The sequence below is a fragment of the Copidosoma floridanum genome, unplaced genomic scaffold (genome assembly GCF_036245765.1).
Source record: "Copidosoma floridanum isolate Cflo_tuat_1 unplaced genomic scaffold, Cflo_Japanese_pri ptg000021l, whole genome shotgun sequence".
Classification (NCBI taxonomy): domain Eukaryota; kingdom Metazoa; phylum Arthropoda; class Insecta; order Hymenoptera; family Encyrtidae; genus Copidosoma; species Copidosoma floridanum.
Window position 1 is genome coordinate 27431084 of NW_028321898.1, and position 21958 is coordinate 27453041.

At 39.2% G+C, this 21958-nt stretch overlaps 1 protein-coding gene across 10 annotated transcripts in view; it reads left to right on the plus strand.

Annotated features, from left to right (window-relative positions):
• Positions 1-17687, plus strand: part of east (enhanced adult sensory threshold) — a 38837-nt gene extending 21150 nt beyond the window's left edge. For 2 of the 10 annotated variants that reach the window (XM_089594532.1, XM_089594533.1), the window contains 13 exons: positions 5457-5616; positions 7255-7795; positions 7989-8432; positions 8563-9285; positions 10349-10866; positions 10958-11706; positions 11799-12549; positions 12628-12703; positions 12960-13228; positions 13313-13531; positions 13616-14682; positions 14767-15317; positions 15393-17687. In XM_089594532.1, the coding sequence (XP_089450658.1) occupies positions 5593-5616; positions 7255-7795; positions 7989-8432; positions 8563-9285; positions 10349-10866; positions 10958-11706; positions 11799-12549; positions 12628-12703; positions 12960-13228; positions 13313-13531; positions 13616-14682; positions 14767-15317; positions 15393-15772 (6312 nt within the window). In that variant the 5' untranslated portion in view covers positions 5457-5592 and the 3' untranslated portion in view covers positions 15773-17687. Of the gene's footprint in view, positions 1-2005; positions 2067-3072; positions 3121-5456; positions 5624-7254; positions 7796-7988; positions 8433-8562; positions 9286-10348; positions 10867-10957; positions 11707-11798; positions 12550-12627; positions 12704-12959; positions 13229-13312; positions 13532-13615; positions 14683-14766; positions 15318-15392 lie in introns of those variants that run through there. The other 8 variants (XM_089594534.1, XM_089594535.1, XM_089594538.1 and 5 more) reach the window with 8 other exon arrangements.
• The last annotated feature ends 4271 nt before the right edge of the window (positions 17688-21958 follow it).

Sequence of the window (21958 nt, forward strand, 5' to 3'; positions counted from 1 at the left end):
CTATATACTTTTCTTACGTTTTCACTGAAAAAAAAAAAAAAAAAAAAAAACCAAGTAAAGCTCTTGAAAAAGTAATGAAAAAAAGCATTTAACAAACACATACTGCGCGCTAATGACACTTTTATCGCTGATGTAGGTATATATAAAATACAGAGGCGCTTAATGACGAGGTGAGCGATAAGTTGTATTTTCGTCGATTGAGTAAGCGATGAGAGAATCGGCCCCCACCCACCCCCCCTAAAGTAACCGCAAGACTATAAGGTTGTCCGGAAAGATTCCAACGATGACCAACCCCCTTTCGCAAACGAAGCGGGGGATGTTGCAACCTTCGAGGAGAGCGCATATTATGAGCAACGCTCGAGGACGCGTGGGCAGTTGTGTCGCGATGACTGGGGGTGTAAGCTCAAACGGGGGTTAAAAGGGGCACCCTGCACTACTATTACCCACCCATGTGTAGCGAGGGCGCTTTTCCTCCCCTCGGAGGATGATCGGTGTAGGTAGAAGCGACGTTTCCTCGAAGCCAACGAGCCCGGGATCACCTTTGGGGGTTGATCGAACGAATCACCGGTCGCGCTCGAAGAAAAACAAGAGTAACCGTGGAAAAACAATATATATATATATATATATATATATAAATACATACCCCCTGCCTAAATCAAGGGAAAGCCTCGTCGATTCATAACGGTACGCGTCCCGAGCTAACAAAGAAGAACAAAGGACCGGGGAGAGGCGTCACGAAAAGGGGGCTTCCTTTTTTTTCTCCCTCGCTCCCCTTGCATCATATCTCGCAACAATGCGCAAGCCTATACATATACAACGTGTATCTTTTCTTCCTGCAAGGACACGGTTGGATAAGGAACCCGCAAGATACACGTACTCACTCGTTTATAGGTGAAGGATGGGACATTTACTCCGGAAAGTGAATAAAACCTACCCCCCATGTATGCAATATGCGCACAAGTACGGAGTTCCGAAATAGGTGAATCGGAGGATAGTCGCGCGCGTTCAAGTCCTCTTGTTGCGCGGAAAAGAGGCCAATCCTTGTAAACTGATACAGTCGGAGGTAGAATAGACGTGCAGAGTTTCCCTCCGAGTGATAAGGGGACGCGGGGGCGGCCAAAGGGTCAGTTGAGGGCGCGAGAGCGTCTCGGTTGACGTATTACGGAACGCCGGGGCATATTTGCCAACTGAACTTTTTTATTGTTTTATTCCACGCATACGCGTAAAAATGACAATACATGTATACAGACACACCACGACGAGGCTGTTATTGTCGTGTTTGTGCGTAAGTTAGGTGCTCTCGAGCCAAAAGCATCGTCGTAGTCGTCACCAGTGATGGGTATAACGTAATGTGGTGTAACGCGACGAGGCGAAAACCCGTGGCTGGGAAAGAGACAGACGGACAGAGCCGGAGCGTAAGTCGAGTAAGTTTGTGTAGAGCAAAAAATAAGGAGGAGCGGGAGAGAGAGAGAGAGAGACTCGCCTCGGAAAGCCCGAGGTGTAATCCGCCAGGCGGAGCCACTCTTCCTCTCTCTTGCTCTTTTGCAATTAGAGGCGCCCATACCAGCACACTGTACTGCGTGGCGATGGAAAATCAAGCTCCGTGGGGGCTCTTTGGATAAAGCTGGGCCCGGAAAAAGAGGTGCGAATAGCTAGCTGGGCTACCTGACTCGGTCGCCGATGCAAAAAATCCGGGAAAATCGGCCGGGAAGCCCGTTAAATCACTCGAGATTTTCCACGCCTGCTGCACGACGCGCAACTTATTGGGTATAATATACAGTTCGGCCGCCTCGACCATCCTCCCTCCCCCACTCCCCCTTCTCTTTTTGGCGCATGTTCTCTCTCTCTCTCTCTCGACTTTGCTTTGCTGTAGACACGGAGAGTGCACGGGAACACAGTAACACAGTACGTAGTGTGCAGGCTGGCTGTTCCTCGGGAGTGTTGTTCTTATATTGCGTTCTCTCGTGCAACAGTACATACTTACCGTCCATACCTATCGTTATTCGTTGTTCTTCTTGGCTGGGCCCTTCTCTGTACATCTCCACTCGTCTATACACATCAGTGCTGTAAGTATAACACGCAATAGCAAGGGCTGACTGTACGTTTACACATACACTTATTCTCTATCTCTCTCGTCAGCGACACCGCGTACACGGTAGGTGTATAAGATAAGGTAGATAGATAGTCGCACGTTGTTGCGCCACGTTTGCTTGTGGGGTGTGTGTTTGTGTGTGTGTGTGTGTGTATGTGTGAGCAAGTAGGTAAGCTGTAGACATCGTTTTCTCGCCCCTGCTGCGGGTGCAGCGCGAAAAACCACCCTATGCGTGCGTGCATGCGGAGAACGGCGCCCTTGTCCCGTCCGTCCGTCCGTCCGTATAGAATAATCGTGTGCGCGCGCAGCACACATTATTGTACTCTTTATCCATTTCTGAGAACAGAACAGAAAACAGAGAGAGAGAGAGAGAGAGAGAGAGTGAGGCCAGTGTGTACTGTGTAGTAGCCGCAGTAGAGAGATAGAAAAGAAGAGAGAAGAGGGCCCCTCTTTTTCTCTTCTCTCCTTTTTGCTTTGCTTTATATATATTGCGGGCCCCCCCTTTGAGCTTCGTAGTGTGCGTGTGTGTGTGTGCGCGTGTGTGTACAGATATACCCACAAACGAGGAGGAGAAGGAGGAGGAGGGAGGTGGTGGAGAGAAGCGGACGAGCGAGGCTGGCTTGTTCGCAACGCAACTCCGTGTGCTCTAGGCTAGCGGGGCCGAGAGTTGGCTGCGGCTCTTTACGTATTATACGCTACAGCTGAGCCCAGCAAAAGAGGTGGAGGAGAGGAGAAAGCCGCGCTCTCTCTTTGCCGATCGTGTGTGCGTATTCAAACGGAAGCCAACCGACCTACTACTGGATACATCAAGGGAGAGAGAGTACAAACGTTGAAAGAGGAACTCTCGGTGGAACGTCGTCGCCGACGCTCTCTTCTTCTTCTGCTCCGTCTCTCTCCTGTGCGCGCGCTCGCACGGCCCACACACGCTTAATACATATATATATATATATATACAATCACGCACCTATGAGCTTCGATATACTTGCTCCTCTCTCGCTCGTGTCACACCGGATTTTAGCCACACAGCCGTGAGTTGTTTTTTTTTTTACTACTCTTTTTGTCCTTTTTCTTTTCCATTCATTAGTTATATTACTTTTAGTTATAATCGTGTGCCTCTCCTTTTTAAGCGCGTTAATGTGTCTGTCCATGGTACGCGTGACGTATAATGTATGTAACGCCCCTGTCTGCTGCTGTGCCTCTCTCTCTCTCTCTCTCTCTCTTTCTTTCCCTTGTCTGGCCCTCAATGTTTTGAGACACCCCATGAAGTAAAGGGTTCGCGTTGTAGGAGCGTGTATGGCGTACATTGTAGTGTATATATAGCGGTCCAGTCGGACCATGACGCGATCAGTGCCGATGGGGTTTTCTTGGGGGGGGGGGGAGGGGGTTTGACGATGGGTCAGTACTTATGAAATTTCGCACTTTCTTGGGGTACTTTACCGTACTTATAACATGTTGTTACATACGAGAGAGAGAAAGGGATACACTACATCTGGCGTATACTTGCAAAACTGTACATATAAAACCACAGAACCCTCAGAAGCTGGGTCAGGAATGTCTATGTAGCTTATGTGTATAAGGTATGATATTGCGCTGCGCTACTGTATACAGGTATAGAGTGATAGTGATGTCGAGGGAGACAGAGATGGAGATACACCGTTGGGAAAAGAGCTAGAGCACTGGCTAACTAACTCTGCTACTTGGTGTACATACTTAACGAGACGACGACGACGCTAACTGCTCTCTGCTGCTGGTGTTCTCTCTTTCTCTCCTTATTGCTCACGGGCGCGGGCGAGTGGCGGCACTCGACCGCGAAATTGTGCAGAGACTGAGCGTTACTCCCGACCTTTTGTTTATCCTCGTACTAAAACGTCCTCGTTGGCGTCCTTACGGCTGAATTTCCAGTTTGTGCAGTGAGTTTTGACAAAGGGCTAGCCGACAGAACGACTTTAACGGAGATCCGAGCTGGGCCGGCTTGGCACTCGCCGGAAATACTTATACACGGATCTACTGCCAAGTTCTGTTGTGGCGGAGGGAGAGGCGTAAGTCGTCGTTGTCGTGTGACTTTTTTTTTTTCCTTCTCGGAGGAAGTGAACGCGAGCATAAGTACCTATCTCGGGGAAAAAAGAATACAATAAAATACAATAAGTGTATGTAGTGTGCGCGCGTGTACGAGTATCCGCCTCCTCCTCATATTCTGTGTGAGTTGTTGTACTTGCTTGTACTCTATACTTTATAAGTACTTTGGGCTTGAGTAAATAACTCGAGTGGTTTGACTTTTCATGTGGGATAACCAATTGATCTCACCCTTCAGCAACCCCTTTTTTTGCATGCAGCTACTTCAAACTCCACCCCTCAAGTGCATACCACACATGATGCACTGGCAGTGGCGTTTTCTTGGGATTTTGGAGTCGAGAGAGTCGTAACTGCTGTTTTTTTTTTCTCCAGCTTTCTCGTGACACTGTACGCATAGCTTTGACTTTTTCCAATTGATCTTCAGTTTATCTTTGTTTCTTTTACTCATGGTTAAGTTGGTGAAAAAAGCTTTCTGTTGACAGTTGTAACTCGAGCCTTATTAGGAGCTGGTTTTGAGTATTGGTGTGATTGTTCAGTACTTGTGTTACCACAGTACTAATTCTTGAATTGGAGCTCACTTAAAATTTTCTGAAAAACCAGAATTTTTACCTACTTAATTCATAGAGAAATATTGACAACATATATTTTTTTACTTGTGACAATTATGTGCAATTCAATTATATAAAAATGTGGTTTTAAGTTTTGATACATAAAAATTAAGCATATTGTCCTGTTCAACCATAGGAGTAGGTGACTCAGGCATGAAATGGAGATCCTTGAAAACTAAATTCAATATTACTGCCCTATATTCGAGTACCATAAATAATGTTGATTTAGTTTCATTGAAATCATATAAGATCTCGTAAAAATCGTGTACTAAATCCATTTTTTTCAATAACTTTATTTTTACGTTGTTTTCATTCAACTTGAACGTTTTTAAATTAAATTATACAATTTTATGAGATAAAGGATGTTGCTTTATCAGGGATTGGAAGTTGTAGCAAAAGTATCTATGTTGACTCTCAATATCTAGTAGATTCATTAAAATAAGTTATATATAGTTTTACTTAATTTTTAAGTCATAAGTATGCACTTGATAAAAATTAGAGTTAACTCAGTTAGCTTTTGTTACTAAAAATCGATTATTACAAGTTTTTTACCTACTATTAGCAAAGTTGAATAACAAAATTAGGAATTTGAAACAAGTTACCCACTTTTTTTAAAAAAGTCAACAAACTACTACCCAAGAATCATGATGATTATGAAAATGAAAAACCAGAACTGTTTTTAGGTCAGATATAGTAGAAATATTGGACAACGGAGAAACATTATGCAGCAGATGAGAGATGAATTCTTTACATCAGGTTGTTGAGGAATGATGGGAAGGTGTCTGCTGTGCATTTTGCCTTGTCGAGACAATACACAAAATGGAGCAATTAATTCCCATTAACGTACAAAGTAAATGTTTATTAGTCTTAGGCTACATGCATGTGAAGTAAAATGTGTACTTTTTGTTTGTTTGTTAAATTTGCATTATTTTATGTTTACTATCATTATTCATTTTATTTTATATTAAAAATTTGTATTTTCATTTAATTTTTATAATTATGACCACACTTTTAATTTCCACTGTAACTCGTACATTTTCGCTAATAGAATAAATTTACACCATTGTGCATGCCCTTTTCGTCAAAACGAAATGACAGTACGTCATGATTTCAATTGCTTTTTTCTTTTGTTTTTATCATCCAATCACTTGGATTTTATCATCCTACCACAACAAATAGTGTTTTTGAGTAAAATGTCAAAGTATTTTTAAAATTACAGTAAGATTTTGCATGTATCTAATGTTCTAATGTCCAAAAATGATGCATATAATGTTCAAAAGCTTTTATTGATCATTTTGGAAAATTGTATAATTTATCTAAAATATTGTATGGAGCTAATTTTTTTTTTTTTTTTTTTTTTTTTTTTTATAAGTTGAAAAAAGATCAATACATCAAGGGTGTAAGCACTTGTGCTAACTTATACTCACAAGTTCTCTACTTTCATCGATTTTTCTGTGCTGAATTTTTCATGCACAAATGCTATAATTGAACAAGAATAAAATAAAATTTTTTCAGTTATTTAAAGGCAATCCAAGAGCTATGAGTACGTTACTACATCGAAGCGTTACATCGCTGATACATTAAATCTTTGTAGAGACCATAAAAATTTCCTTAAATTGTTTCATAAACAAACATAATAGATCGAACTTCTTCAGCGCGTGCAGGCAGATATTTGCAATTTCTATTCAATTTTTCAAACGTAACGATTAATTGCCGTGAGTTGATAATTTGCATAACTAAAAACTTGCTATGACCATGCATTTTTTTACGTCTGTTTTAATCGATTTTGTCTCTAATATCTTAGCCAATCGGAAATTGTCTTGTGTCACGCGAATGCATGAAAAATTGTATAGTAGGACCTAAAAAATACAGATCACATAGATTATGAAATTTTACATATTAGTTTTCGTACAGCTTATACAAAGCTTTTTCCATTTTTTGTAACATGTTGTTCGTATCGATTTATTTTTGTATAGGAATACATATTTCACCACAACGTTTTCAATGTATAACCATTTTTTAAATGTTTTTTGTTTTGTCACACTATCAGTAGTTGCATTAAGTTATTCTTCAAAGGAAAACCATTTTTAAATGTTTTTTGTTTTGTCACACTATCAGTAGTTGCATTAAGTTATTCTTCGAAGGAAAACCATTTTTTAAATGTTTTTTGTTTTGTCACACTATCAGTAGTTGCATTAAGTTATTCTTCGAAGGAAAACCATTTTTTTTTCTTTTTTCTTTTTTTTCAATAGTAGCCAATCGTCGAGTTTGTCGACCAAGGTGTGTTGCATTATAGTTTTTACCGCTTGTTCACTACGTCCGCAGCTTACTCCCCTGCAGCAATCACGTGAGCTTTGTACCCCCGCAAGTGTTGTTTTATACGACCATACTGAACTGATTAAAAGCACCAAAATACTGTAGATAAAACTCATCTCGGAACTAAAAAATAAAATCGCCCTTTTTTTCTCCCATCTGTTGCAGGAGCCCAATGTGGGTGGAAGTGAGATGGCATCAAGGGAGAAGCGAGCCCTAGCGCCTTCGAAATTAAGACAGAAGGCTAATAATGATAGTAGCATCGGTAACAGCGTCTCGCCAACAGCAGCAACGGAAAGCGCCACTCCCACGGGCAACAATCGCGTCAGAAAGCTAACAGCGGCCCAGCTCAGATTGTCGTCACAGCAGCTCGTCGTCACGAATCAAAGCTTACGTGGTGGTAGCGGTAACAGCCACCAGGTAGCAGCCCCCCGCGATAGTATCTTTGAGGTGGTGGCCACGGGCAGCCAGTTGCCTGTGAAAATCGAAGCGGCCAGTTTGCCGCGAAAACGCTCGGCTCTGCAGACGGCCCTCAAGAGGAAGCAAAGGGCCAGGAAGACGCTTATCAAGGTCAAGCAGAAGCAACAGCAGGTCATCACCAAGGCTGGACTTAAGCGCATTGCTGCCATCGAAGCTAAAATCGGTGGCCTCAAAGGCAGGAGGAGGAATAATAACGCGCTCGTTGACGCCGTCGAGGAGACCAACTACAGTGAGTTGTGTTGGATTTGTCAACTTTTTTTTTCTTCTCAAAAAACTGTATTCTGAATTTTTTCATACATTTTCTCTTTTTCGTTTGAGTTTTGATTTTTTTTTTTTCTCTACAATTGAGATTAAAAAAATCACTTTTACACGTTCATTGCCATAAAAAAAAACTGAGCTTTAAAGTTGAAAACCTTTTTAAGACTGCAAAACTACCAAGAAGAATAAGACGCTGGTTAAGGCCGAGGTGCACCGAAGCGAGGATCAGACCAGTCCGAAATTAAGCAGGAGAGTCTTGAATATCTCGCAGAAGGGGAAAAAAAGCGTAAAGGCAGTGACACCGCGCAAGCAGAAAAATATTTTGGAACAGATTAAGAAGGAGTCGGAAATCATACATATTAAGCAGGAGATCAAGTCGGACAGTGAAGACGAGGTGAGACGCGAGGAGCAAGTGTGGGACGACAACGTCTTTTCTATCAACGATACGATTGAGGAGGTCATAGCTTCCTCGATGCTGGTTGAACCCAACGTCGCACATATCAAGGTCGAAGAGTCTGAGGGGAAGAAAAACGCGAGGAACGCTACTATTGCCAAACGGAGTCTGAGAAACGGCAAGCTCCTCCAGACTACGGTTAAAGTTGAAACAGGTACCATAATCTAAACTTTTATTTTTCAACTCAGTTTTATTTGAAATTTTCGTCGATTTTTTTCTTTCTTTTTTTTTTTTTTTAATTTTAAAACGATAAAAATTTTCAATTTCAAACGATTGCACAACAGTGTTTTGTCCTTTTTCGCCAACAGACTCAGCCCACAAGAGAATCAATATGTCGGAAGCAGGTGTAGAAAGTGGCCTGGAATCGAAGCCGGTAAATCTCGATGTCGAGGGGGTGTTCGTCAAGGTCGAAGCTCAAGCGAGCGAGGACGAAAACTTTTTGGCGACGAACAATCACTGTGGCAGCGAGAGCTCCGAGCACGAAACGAACAATAATGGTTGCGACGAGAACAGCTTGGCTACGACTAACGCCGAGATGGGTCCGACGTTACGTTCCAAGACGAAAGCTCGAAACTCAGATAGCAGCAGCGAAACGGGTGAGGACATAAAACCCACGATCATCGCCAGTAACAAGATAGTCGATATGGACTTGGTGAAAAAAGAGCGAACTCACACCAAGTTGACCGAAGTGAGGAGCAGTTCTGTAGCCCAAAACAACGCCACACTCAAGGGTCGCAGGAGCAGCCTGAACATCGACGTGCGGCGTAACCCGCTCTGCAACGAAAAGTTGAGTGGCAAGGATCTAGATGACATGGTCAGTCAGATCAAGTTCAACATCAGCAAGGCCATTGAGAGTAAGGTGATCTTCAAACCCGAGAACAAAACTCCGGTTCTCCTTGCCAAGAACTTTGACGTGAAAGTTGAGGAGGTAGTCGCGTCCCTAAGCAATGATTCAACCCAATCGAGATTGGACGAGGATACCGAGGATAACGCCGCTAATAACAGAGGTTAGTGACTCGTTTATTGATATTCAAATTGGGGGTGATTCATTTTCAGTAGTTTTACCTCGACTCGAGTTCTCGTATTTCTAAATTAATCGCCACGAAACGCATGTACATCCCAATAAATATTTGTTATTTTCTCTTGCAAACCAATCTAAATCCTGGTGTGACACGGATGTCTCATACTTTAACGTTAAATCTATTGTAGCCGTACTTTTCTACTTGGATAAACACAAAACTTTTCAGTTTAACGTAACGGCATTTCTTTGGTTTGTAAGACCCTTGAATAACTTAAGTCATTTTTTTCAGAAAATGTCGAACCTAAGGTCTTGATTAAAATATCACGTGAAGCAAAAATTTACTTTCACGATATTGTTGTCGTAGCAGTGAGAGGCTTCTATATTATAATTAGAACCCTACCAAATTAGTGCAAGCTTCGTAAAGTACAATAGTTAATTTACGTGAAGGTAGTTTAAAAAAACGTAGGCACCTTATCTCACCAAATTTTACATTGAGCCATAGAATGAGCCAGTTTCGTGCTAAAGAATTTTCTAGGAATTAATTAGTAAAAGTTTTAAATAGATAAACGAATGAAGAAATACTTTGAAAAAAACATTAAAGTAGTATGTTCGGCTGTAGATTGTGAAAACAATTTTAATGACTAAAGCATCGTCAGTCCCAGTGTCGGCCAGTATAGTAAGAACGGCGTCAAAAAGGTGTATCCATGTGCAGTCTAAATCCAGTTGAGTTATCGAAACCATACAGGAAACACGTTAGTTCCAGTCCTTGTCCTTTTTCATCGTCATTCAAAGAGTCTTGATTTAATCATCGGAAAGTTTGTCTCGCAAGTCCATTATTTATTTGATTAAATACACATCGGTCGGAAGTCCTCAGGGCATGTGTAATTAATCGAAAGCGCTGTGTAACTTTCATATACTTACGTGACACACGAGAGAGTACGCGCATGGATAAAAAATGTACACGAAGCAGTGGAGTTCCACTTTTGTTCTTACTTCCCATATGTATGAATATCGATATTGATAAATGCATTTTTTTCTTTTCATATAAGATTTGGGTATCGGACCGAGTTTGACGAACAAAGAGTTGAACTCCGAGGACACGGAAAATTCGGTGCCGAGAGTGGCCGACACTGCCAAAGAAATCGAGAAACTAGTCATGGGGGACATTGAGTCGGTCGACTCTAAGCCTTCGGAGGACAACGACAAGCCACTCGTCGATGCGACAACGTCGACTGTAGCTGCTGTTACCGTAGCTGCCGCTGTAATCGTAGCTGTCGCCGAGCCGGCTGAAGTCGAAAAGAAGCAGACCGATAAGGACTCCAGTGCCGAGAGCTGTGACAATTTGGAAAAAAACAAGCAACAACAGCAGCCCGAGAGCGCGAAAAAGGCAACGATCTGCATAAAGCGAAAATCGCCGAGATCGGGTAAAAGCGGCTCGTCGGATATCAAGAAACAACGCTTGTGCAAAGAGCCCAAGGAGGAAGCGACCGAGGCTGAGAAGGAGAAGGAGGAAGTGGCCGAAACCACGATAATTGAGGCGTCAAATAATACCCTTGATAGCGAAATAGTGAGTGTTTGGGTTTACGTATGATATCTGACACGCTCTGTTATGTCATTCATGTATTTCTAAACATTAAACTTTGATTTCTTATTTTCAGACTAACGAGGGTCACAACATAGAGGATAATACTGCTGTTCCCGCGATGAAAGAACCAACGGAAGCAGCCAATAGCACAGAGCCGCTCGTCAAAACAAAATCTAATGCTTCATCGGAAAAAATGATCGTCGATCTTAACGAGAACAAGGATAAGTGCGAAGAAACACTTGAAAGTTTATCTCGAGAAGTCGAGCGTCTTGTCGAAGCAGATGACGGTGAAAACCAGAAAGTTAAGGTGAAGCTGATTGAAATCGATGAGAACGAGATGTCGTCCGACGAGATGCGACTGGTGATCGATGATTCCGTTTTCGAATCCGTGAGTGAAGCCGCGAAAAAAGAGCCGACAAGCTGTCAACCACAAACTAGCGCTAACAAAGAAGGCTGTGATCAAGGGAGCACAACTGAACGCTCGAGTGACGTACAAAAGGTCGACGGCGTTGCGGTTGAGTCAACAAATGTTGGTGTTCGAGAGACTCCAGGATCGGGGAAAACTGATGCCGATTCGGATGCAAAGTCCGAAAGTAAGGCGACCAAGGCTTCAAAGTCGGTGGAAACTGGAAAAGTCGAGGAGCAAAGGGAGACAACTCGGCGGTCGCTCAGAACGAGAGGCGACAAGCAGAAAAAGGTCGAGATCACGAAACCAGTTCCTACTGCTCACGATAAGTCTGATAAAAAGTCCGAAGATGCTGCCACCTCTGCCGAAGTGCCTTCTAACGATACACAAAGCAACGTTGATTCCGTCAAAAATAGGTAACAATTAAAAATCTTTTCCACAGTATCATACTTATGCTTTTCAGATAAGCAACCGTCAACACTTACGCGTCTCTTATTTTTATCCCCAGCCAAAAGGTAGAAAACGATAGCTTGCCAAGCGATGTCGTTATTAAAGAAGAGCCCAAAGATCAACCTCAGGAGCCAATAATTCGTACGCGCCGTAACCGCGAAGTTAAACGAACGCCAGTCGTCACAAAATCCAAACGCAGTTTGAAAAAGCCAGAACCTAAGAAAACTGACTCACATCAAAACAAGGAGGACTCATTGCTCGATAACGAGGTAGCCAAAATTAATGAGAACAATCGAAGGCCTCCCTCTTACCTTCAATGTAACGACAGTCTGCGAGTGGTATCAGCGAACGCCGACTCTGGGGAGCAAAAGCACGCGGATGCCAAGAATCGAAGCAAATCCGAAAACGACTTAGCCTCGTCATCTGTGATAACTGCTGAAGATGTGGCTACCGCTTGTGCAGCGGCTTTAAATACAGACGAAGGATCAACGGACGGTGATTCGTCGAGTAGTGCTGAACCAATTCAAGAGTCTCCAGAAGATCGTGCAAAGAAAGAGGCTGTTTTAAGACAGTTGGGTCTAGAATCGTGGGAGAGGGTGAAGGAGAGAGAAGCTAAAAAGAGCGTGGATGTCAAGAGCGAGTCTCCGAAACAGCAGTCGTCTGGATCGCTCAAAACTGTCATACGATTGCAGAAGGAGAAAGAGAGCAAAAAGAGACCGAGGTCGCCCATCAAGATGGTTTTTAATAAGCAAGGACGCGTGGACGGCGAGGAGTCCTCCGAGTTCTACCAATATACCATCCAGAAGGAGGTGGGTATTTTAATTTCAATTGATTGATGCGATGAGAATATTTAAGTGACTTTGTTACATTTGTTGTCCTTTTTACAGACGGAATCCACTGGTTTGGGAGAGAGCAGTTCTGGTGCGAATCGAAAGTTACCTACTAATCCCAGACACTCTAGCGGTAATCTTGGTTGCGGGCATAACCACATTTATTATCTAAACCTATCTCTAACTCTTGAAGCTTCCCATTCACACTGTTCATTTAATTTTTGCCAAAGCATACACACTAATCCTCGATTAACAAAGTAAACAGTAATTTTTTTTTAATTCAAACATTAACAAAATTCAAAAGCTTTACATGCTTTTTGCAAACAGCTAATGCAGTCTGTAGACAATTTTTATTTTTCTTGATCAAGAAATTTTCTTTTTTTTTTCAGACAATGCTGATGAAAACGAGGAAGCACCATTAAAAGATCGCCAGTCATTGGTTATCCCTGAAAAGTCCTCGTCCTTTTCTATTCATCCAGAACGGTTGTGCTCTGACAATTGTTGTTATTGTTATGGGAAATTTGGCTCTTTGGATACGCCTATGCACCTGGCTCAGATGAAGTCTGACGAACGTAGGAACAAAATTCTCGTCATTGAGACTCACATCACTCCGGACTCATGTCTTTGCGATGCTTGCTATCGACACATCGACCGGAAGGTAATTTAACCACTGACATATTTCATTATGAGCTTTTGAAAATATACAAGTATCTTATAAGAGGAAAAACTTGGTACTTTCAAGGCAAATGCAAGCCCGACGACTCAGCTGATGAAGCTGCCACGCAGAAATACTCACTTCCAAGAAACAAAGTGTATAGTTCAGGAATGCAACGCACCAGTAAAAAGTCATGTAAAGCGCCGTTGGCTCGTTAAAATTAAAAGACATTTAATGGAAAAGTCTTACCTTGACAAAGTTAAAGACAAAAAAGAAGATGAAGTTGACAGGAGAGATGAAGACATTGTAAGTTACACTTATGAATCATTGGATAATCGTATTTCATAAGCATGCAAAGCCTGAAATTTTAACCCTTTTTTTTCTCATTAGAAATGGAAGGTCAACATAGATTGGAAGGCTGCACAGCACAATTTGGTACCTTTTTGTGAGTCTCATTACAATGAAATTGCGTGTTTTCTCAAGTGCGTATTGTGCAAGCGCCGTCTTCCGCGAAACAGTTATTTCTTTTTACCATTAACCGAGTCAACGATCAAAGAGCTGCATCCACGCATCTGGGAAATGGGAATTCCAACGTTCATCTATCCAGATTCGTTTTACTGCAAACTGTGCAAGTTTTTCACGAAGCTGTTACTCCAACCGTCGGACTCTCTAAACGAGAATAACAGGCATTTCCTAGAAAATTACGGTGAGAGGATTGGAAATCGTTATACAGGTGGATGCGTGAGCGAGGAAGAGGGCGAGCAGGAATTGTCTGTGAATCAATCGGACAGGAAGAGAAAGGACGGACCAGACAGGCTATCGATCACCATTACTAATAAAAAATTCAAGCCAAACCGTAAGCTCTCAAAGTCACCGATTGATCGCATCGAGACTTTGTCAACCTCAGCTTCCGACAAATCAACGCCAGAGCCGCCTCATCATGATGTCATTGAACCTGAAGTGACGATAAAGGAGGAAGGCTCTGTTGTGATCTCGTCCATAGTCAATACAGAGTCGCGGTGCATGAGTATCGAGGGAGCTATCGAAAAGTTGAAGAAACGCAAGAACCTTGATACTCTAGGCCCGACTCTGATACATCAAAACCCAAGCGACGTCATGCAAATCCTCACGAGGGATAAGGAGGTCACGCTAACTGTTCTGCCAAAGAAATCATGCTTAGACGTCCCAAGCAACGATATTACCCCTGTTGTCCAACGACTCGGCAACAACCCTTCTATAAGTGTGCGCACCTTGTTCCCCGGTGAAGAAGAAATGAATTTGCAAGCTGGCGTTGAATTCAATAACGTCAGAGAGGTCACACCGCAAGGTTGGGAGAAGTGCATGACAATTGTTCAGTACGACAGGGATACAAAGCTGCTGTGGCAAGAACTACAGAGACCTTACGGCAACATGAGTAGCTTTTTACGGCATCTTGTTCTTTTGGAAAAATACTACAGGTAAGTTTCGTTTTGTCCATTTTAAATTTCTACCATGCCAGTTTTGTTCACTTACTCGAATGTTAAATTATTTAATTAATACAGGTCTGGCGATTTGATTCTTGCCCCAAATGCTTCAAGAAACGCGATAAATTATTCCACTTCGGTTCAGAATCGTCTCATCTCCTATGAAGGCCCAGAGAAAATGGACGAACCGATGTCGGTTGATCCGACTGTTGATCTCAACAACTCACGGCGCCTGAGTGGTGGTTACATACTCGAGAATCGTTCTTACGTTCCACATCACTTGAGCACAAGTTCTTCGAGTTCGAGTATTGCCAACATACCAGCGCAATTATCTAAACTTGAGCATTCATCATCGAAAGTAGTGAAGCTCACACCTATGGTTTCGATCACCAAAAAGCCACCATCAAACTTGCAGCGACCAAACGCAAGTGGGAGTGGTGTGAATGGAAGTGCCAAGAGAAAAGAAACGATACCCATTCAGAAAGTACACGGTGGAAGTAATACAGTGTCGTTGAGCGGTAAAATGATTCAGCTCTCGGAGCCTGACTTCAGGAAGTACCAAAACCTCAAAAGACAGAAGCAGATAATGAATGTCAAGCAGAGCAGGTCGAATCTTTCTTCTAGCTCAGGTGGGTGTTTGCGTATAAACAGGTCTTATTGAAGTTGTGTAACTATCAATACTAAATATATATTTTAACTTACAGGTAGCACAGGTCAAGGCTCGTACGGTAAACCTAGCTCTGTGTATATTCAGAAAGCTCAACAGCTGCTCGCCCAGCAGCATCAGCAGTCGCAGTTTCAGAAGCACCTGCGTATGCAGCAAGAGATGTACGCCCAGCGCAGTCGTAGTGACTTTGAGCCTTTAGTTTGCGATAGATTGGCAAATGAAAATACTCCTACGCAAAATTATATCCATACGCTGAACCTGCCCAAATCGATTCAAGTGACGACCAAGACGACAAGCACGAGTGGATCAGCGCTGGCGGCTACGAGCACGCCCATACCAATTTTGCCGAAGATCCCCAAAAGTTTAACCGTTATACCGCAGACGGTGTCGCGGATACAGCAAGGACATGATAAGTGATACCAAACCATAGCACGACGGCGTAAAAAAAAGCGCCGCTGTTCGAGACTCACAATGGCACTTCATCGACGCACGAATCGATTGTTGCTTGTTCCTCAACGCTAATGGTAATTCGCATTAGCCAGAGGAACGCTGATGTTACTATTGAGAGCAACCGTTCCTTTCTGTGTGTTTTCTCCACGCTTCACCCTTGGTGTCCTTATTTTCTTTCTGTGCATAGGATGGTGGAAGTAAGTGAAAGAGCTCGCTCAAAATTAACTAAAAACTGTATTTTTTATTTCAACCCAATTGATAGGGACTTGAACGAATGAAATTAAAACAAATGACAAAATGAATAAAAAGTGCCTAAATAATAAAGTGACACGCACGCGATGCTGAAGCTGGAAAGACTTTTCTAAAAAAAAAGTTCATCTCTCGTCGTTTTTTTTTTTTTTTTTTTTTTTTTTTTTATTTTCGCTAATTTCATATTGTTGAAATTGAAAGAAAAAAAACAAGTTGATTCGAAGAAACGAATTAATTTATAATAGAATAGTGTGAACGAAGAATTTTAGAGGTTCGTCAAATAATGACAACTCAATAAGTTATGTTCAATCACACATTAGAAAGCTTTATATTGAAAAAGGAAAAAAAGAGAAAGCTTTAAAACTGCCTTTCTTAAAAGATATATAGAACATTTAAAAAAATATTTTGTATAATCAACGAATCGTTCAGCTGGGGAATATTCGACCATGTATACGATTGAAAAAATTTAACTCGGTGCACGGTGACTCGCACATTTTTCAACTCTGTGTAAAAAGAATTGCAAATTCTTCGTTCAGCTGCTCAATGACATTGACCTTTGCGACGATAGTGTACACACAAGCACACATACCTTCGTTTTGTTATTACAAACGTGCTGTTGTTAGAAACAATAAGTGATAAAGGATGAGAAGCCAATATATTGAAAAACGAAGAGACGCCCGATTCTCTTTGATGTGATATGTAATTTAAAGCGAGAAACTTTCAGTTTTGCAAGAAACGAAGCGCAAACAAACGTGGAGACACGCGCCTTTAAAGAAAGAATTTTCCTCGTCGGCACATCCGAAAAATTTTGCCGTGAGAACGTTCCTCGGATCGAGTCGGCGATTTATATAATAATGAATTATTTTTTAGGACTAATACTATAATATCTTTTACTTTGAAATACGTTTTTTTTCCCGTTCAATGCAAATTTGCTAGAGAAACGATCGAATTACTTAGGAGAACAATAATCATTGCACCTCGTTAGGAAAAACAATAACGATCGTCGGGACAATTATGAGACTATATGACTACCATTTTTTGTAATTATTATCCCTTTTCCCCTGCCCTAAATCATTGACGTAGTTGTTTTAGAAGAAAAGCGTAAGGCTTGCGCGTCATTTTATTAATCGTTAAACTATTAAAGAAAGATTAATTGTAATGCGTTGAGCTTATTTATTACGTTATACATCATAATACTGTATATATACATGAATAGATATACATATATATCTGCATTGTACATATTTCAAGAAACAAACGTAGAATTTTAGTTTATGGTGAATTCAGATGTAAAAAAATTTTTTTCCTTTACTATTATTTTGCACTGTATATACTTTCTTTTTGTAAGTGCGAAATATATTTCAAATTATCCTTATCAAAAATTTAACATTCAAAGAACGGAGTGGATGTAAAGAACATATCAAGAAACAAAAAGCAAAAGGACAGCTTAGCGAGCGGCCATGGTTTTTTCTGCGAAAATTTTATGCCGCACGAAATTGGGGGAATAAAAAAACATCGAAGATTTGAAGAAATAAGTGTTGAAAATTTATTCCCTAATATTGCATTAATATTTTTATATTATCGAATGAAATTGCCTTGTGATAATGTTTTTTGAATAAAGCGTTTAATTTTCTATTGATTGTTATTTGTTGGAGTAGAGAAAAACTTAAGAGAGAGCTTTAAATTTGAAGAATTGACGAGCGTCTGATAAAGTTCTAACATTAAAATTTGTTTTGTGGTGATTAAAATATCAACAAAAACTTGTAAAAATTGCTTAAGTATCTTGTAAAGTACGAAAGCTGCTTCCTTTTGCAACATTCCTCCGTTTCTTTTTCTTTTTTTCCCATTATGTTTATTGTTTTGAATCGAAAAGCCAAATAGCTTGCACGATGATGATTTTGAAAATGTGTAACGAGATTGAAGCAAAGAGAAAAAAGAGAATGTAAGAATGTCGAAAAATTGTTATAGACATGAATAGCTACGGAGAAATAAATTGAAAACAAAGTCGTACCTGCAGGTACTCCATATATAAATGCTCTATTTGATTAGGGATATTTTTGATATATCTATATATAAATATATACGTATATCCAAAAGAAAAGAGTATATATATATAAATAAAAACGGATAAAGATTGGATAATGATATTGTGAACTAAAAGCATAGTAAACGAAGCGATAGTATTTTAATGAATGAAAAGTAATAATTGTTGACGATGCATTTTTCGCCGAGAAGAGCAAAAGAAGAGTCGCCAAATGAGTTTACTATTTTTGTATGTTTATAGAAGGAGAGGGATGGAAGAATAAATAATTCTGTATTACAATCTAATCGGAGTTATCAAAACTTTCCTTTTTTTATTTTTATTTTTTTTAAATTAATTTTGTTTTCTGGTACAAATAGTTAATTAAAAGACCTTGAAATGCGTATTAATAAAAAAATATATGAATAAGAAAAAAAATATGGATAAAAATAAGAATTTTATGCATCATGCATGCACAAATGCAATAATTGCTGCATTAGAAAATTACTTTTCACACGAAACAATGTAGAAATAAAAAAAAAAAATTGAAGTAGAAAACGTGGGATTTTTTTACAAAGGTAAATAATGACTTTAAAAGTCTCTTTAGCAATTCTCCCACGCGATCTCGCAAATTGTCTCTGCTCGAAAGTAAAAGTAAAAGTTTGCGGAGAAAAAAAGATACGATCGGACATGAGGGAGAAGCGATAGTTCACTGCTTAGCTCATCGCCAGACCAATTTTGGCCTGTTACTACTACCTTTGACTTACTAGCTCGGTGTGACTCTTTTTTTCGCTCCTGCTTGTGACGTGCCCATTCGATGCTCGAGAGAAATATCATTTGCCTGATGAGATTTCTTATATTTAGTTTTCAACTAAATTTACTATTATTAAATTTATTGAAAATTCAACTATCTATTGTTTAAATTTTTTTCTTATAATTAACATTACTACAACTTGTAATAAATAAAAATCGTTATCTCATGATTTTTTTCTCGATGCAGAAAAAGAATGAAAATTCTACAACAGAGGAAGAAAAACTGTTTTTTAAGTTTATAGAATTCTATTTTTCTGGTGAAAAGAGCGTTTAGATAATCGATTGAAAAATTTAACAAGAAAAAATTAAATAGCACATTATTATAAAGGGTTGATTGGAACAATGTAAGCCAATGTGATCTTATTAGAGTTGCACGAAAAGAACTTATAAATATATATATAAGCTGTAAATACCAGAAATGTGAAAGAAGAAGAAAGCGTGTATCAAGTGGAGAAAGACAAATTCAAAGATATTTATAAATATGGGTATTATTATTTAAATCGGCGATTATAGGATGTATGCGATTATTTTTGAATGAAAAATATAATTTTTTTTAGCGAAAAAGCTTATTGTGCGACTGTAAATATATGATTCATCGATACCTACTTTAATTATAAGTTGAAAATTTTTTTCTTATAAAACTAGATACCAAACACTTGTTTATAATTAACGTTTGTGTACTGTTAAAGCGAACACACGAGAAAAAAAATGCTTTTAAACTCTTTAAGTTAGTTATTACGTACAATAAATCTAAAGACAATTTTTATCTTTTAGCAATGATTCATCTTTATATCTAGCATACAAAATAAATAATATCTACCTTTCAACGCTAAAACTGTTGAAAGTAGAGAAACGACTGTAAAACAAATGGGAATTAAAGAATTTTAAAAAGCAATAAATGAGGTACGCGTGGTTGTATGTATGGTACAACGAGATGGAAAGTAACTTATTCATTCTCTGCACGTAAAGCGGGCATAATGAACTTAAAAAATTCTGTCTTGGAAAAGTCGATAAGAAAAATTGTTTTAGTACGCATCAGAAATTATTTTTTTACAGAGTGATTAATCATATTGATTTATGGCAAATTTCAGAGCCGATTGAATCAATCGTTATCGATCGTTTTTCTTTGGTCGTCGATGGTTGCACTATGGAACTTTTTTTTATTTGAAGTAGCGTGTCGAAAAAATATGTGAGATTAGTGCCTTTCTTTTAATGAATGTTACCGTTCAATATTTGCTCTCTACTTATATGAACGTGAAACTATAGTCTTATAATAAAAGAGATATTAAAATTACACCAATTTTTTTATTTTTTACAAAGAACGTATAATTTTATCTAGTAAACGATATAATAACTGTAAGATTTAACATTTAATCTTAACTCGTGAAAAAAAGTACATAACGATTGCATATTTTATAATAAAAACCTATTTCTGCTTTTGAAGCCAGAGAGTTGTACAATTTGTAGAATCGCATGTCGAGAATATCGTGTTCCAAAAAAGTTTCTAAGGACCAATAGTAAAAACCTAAGAAAGAGCGTAGTCATTATTTAGGTTAATTAAGTATATCAAAGTGCTTGAAAGAAAAAAAATAAATAAAAAATAAAAAACTGACCCTCGTTGCCAATTAAAAATTTTATGACACTAATCGTATTGCTACCCTCGACGAAATTTAGCCTTTCGTTATAATATACACGCTTTGTTGACTTTTCCAAGAGGCTCGGAAATCTTATGAATCACACGAGAAAAAGACAATTAAATTCGTTTCGTGTGTATTTGTTTTTTAAAAGTGCTAATAGTATAAAATAAAAAATAAGTAAGTAATCAAAGGAAAACTGAGACGTACAAAAAATAACATTGTTTATTAAAAAATTTGTTCAAACTATTGCACTTTCAGATTGTCTCTCTTGGGGTTGGTTTTGGGCGACAATATCTTTAGTGCTGGTGTGTATGAGCATAAAATTAATGAATGACGCCTCAAGTGCAAGTTACGATTTATCGTTGAGTTATACAATTTAATGATTAATAACACGTTACTTGTCTTTATCATTAAGCATATAGGCAGGCTCTGTTTAATTTTAATCATACGATGTACTTTAGTTTAATTCTTTAATCCTTTGTATATATATATAAATATATTCGCAAGACTTGAATAAAAGCGCAAAAAAAACTAAGGCAATCATTAACTTTTAATTACAATATTAACGTGCACATCCATCATAATACGTTTCCCAAACAATTTTCCTACCCTAAAATTATGACTTCAAGGGTAAATAAATGAAGTAAAATCCAAGGGTTTTAAAATAAATATCTTTTTTTTATTTATTTCTTTATTTCAACTTGGTTTTCAATAATTTGAAGAGCCGCACGTCACATGCGACACTTAATAAAAATCACAATGACATTTGTTCATTCATTCCTTTTTTATATTCACACACTGTAATTAAAAGTAATAAATCTTATATCTTACAGATCTAAGCGCGTAAATCGTAAATGAGAGAATTTTCATGTTTATGCATCGGTAGAAAAAAAGTCATGTATAAACGCCAGAAATTTATACAATAGTAGATACAATGAGATATCGGTTGCGATTTTCTTTTTTTGTAGTCCACTGTTAAAATCGGTTCGTTACGTTTCAGAAGCGCCAATTGAACCTAACGATTCGTGTTTTTTTTTTTTTTGTGACATTGGCTTCAACAAGAACCAAAACGAACGAACCATGAGCACTTTACAAAAAAAAAAAAAAAAAAAATGAAAATAAAAAAACGCAACCGCAAAGACTTATAAAGTTCAATATCGACAAGCACAACCCAAAAAAACGCGGATATTGCTCGTTTGACAGCTCCTTCCAGGGCTTTCAGTCCGAATAACAATATACGCTTACAACAGTCATCGTTGCATCGAAGCTTTTGGGCCAAGTAGTGTATAAGCGAGCCGCACTTTTTGTCCAAAAGAAAAAGGGGAATAGGTCGTCGCGCATTTGGGAAAAATTTTTCCAAGTATCAACGACAAAGAGACACAATACAAAACGGTGAGAGAGCAAAACATCGGACGACCCTGTTGTAATATTTTT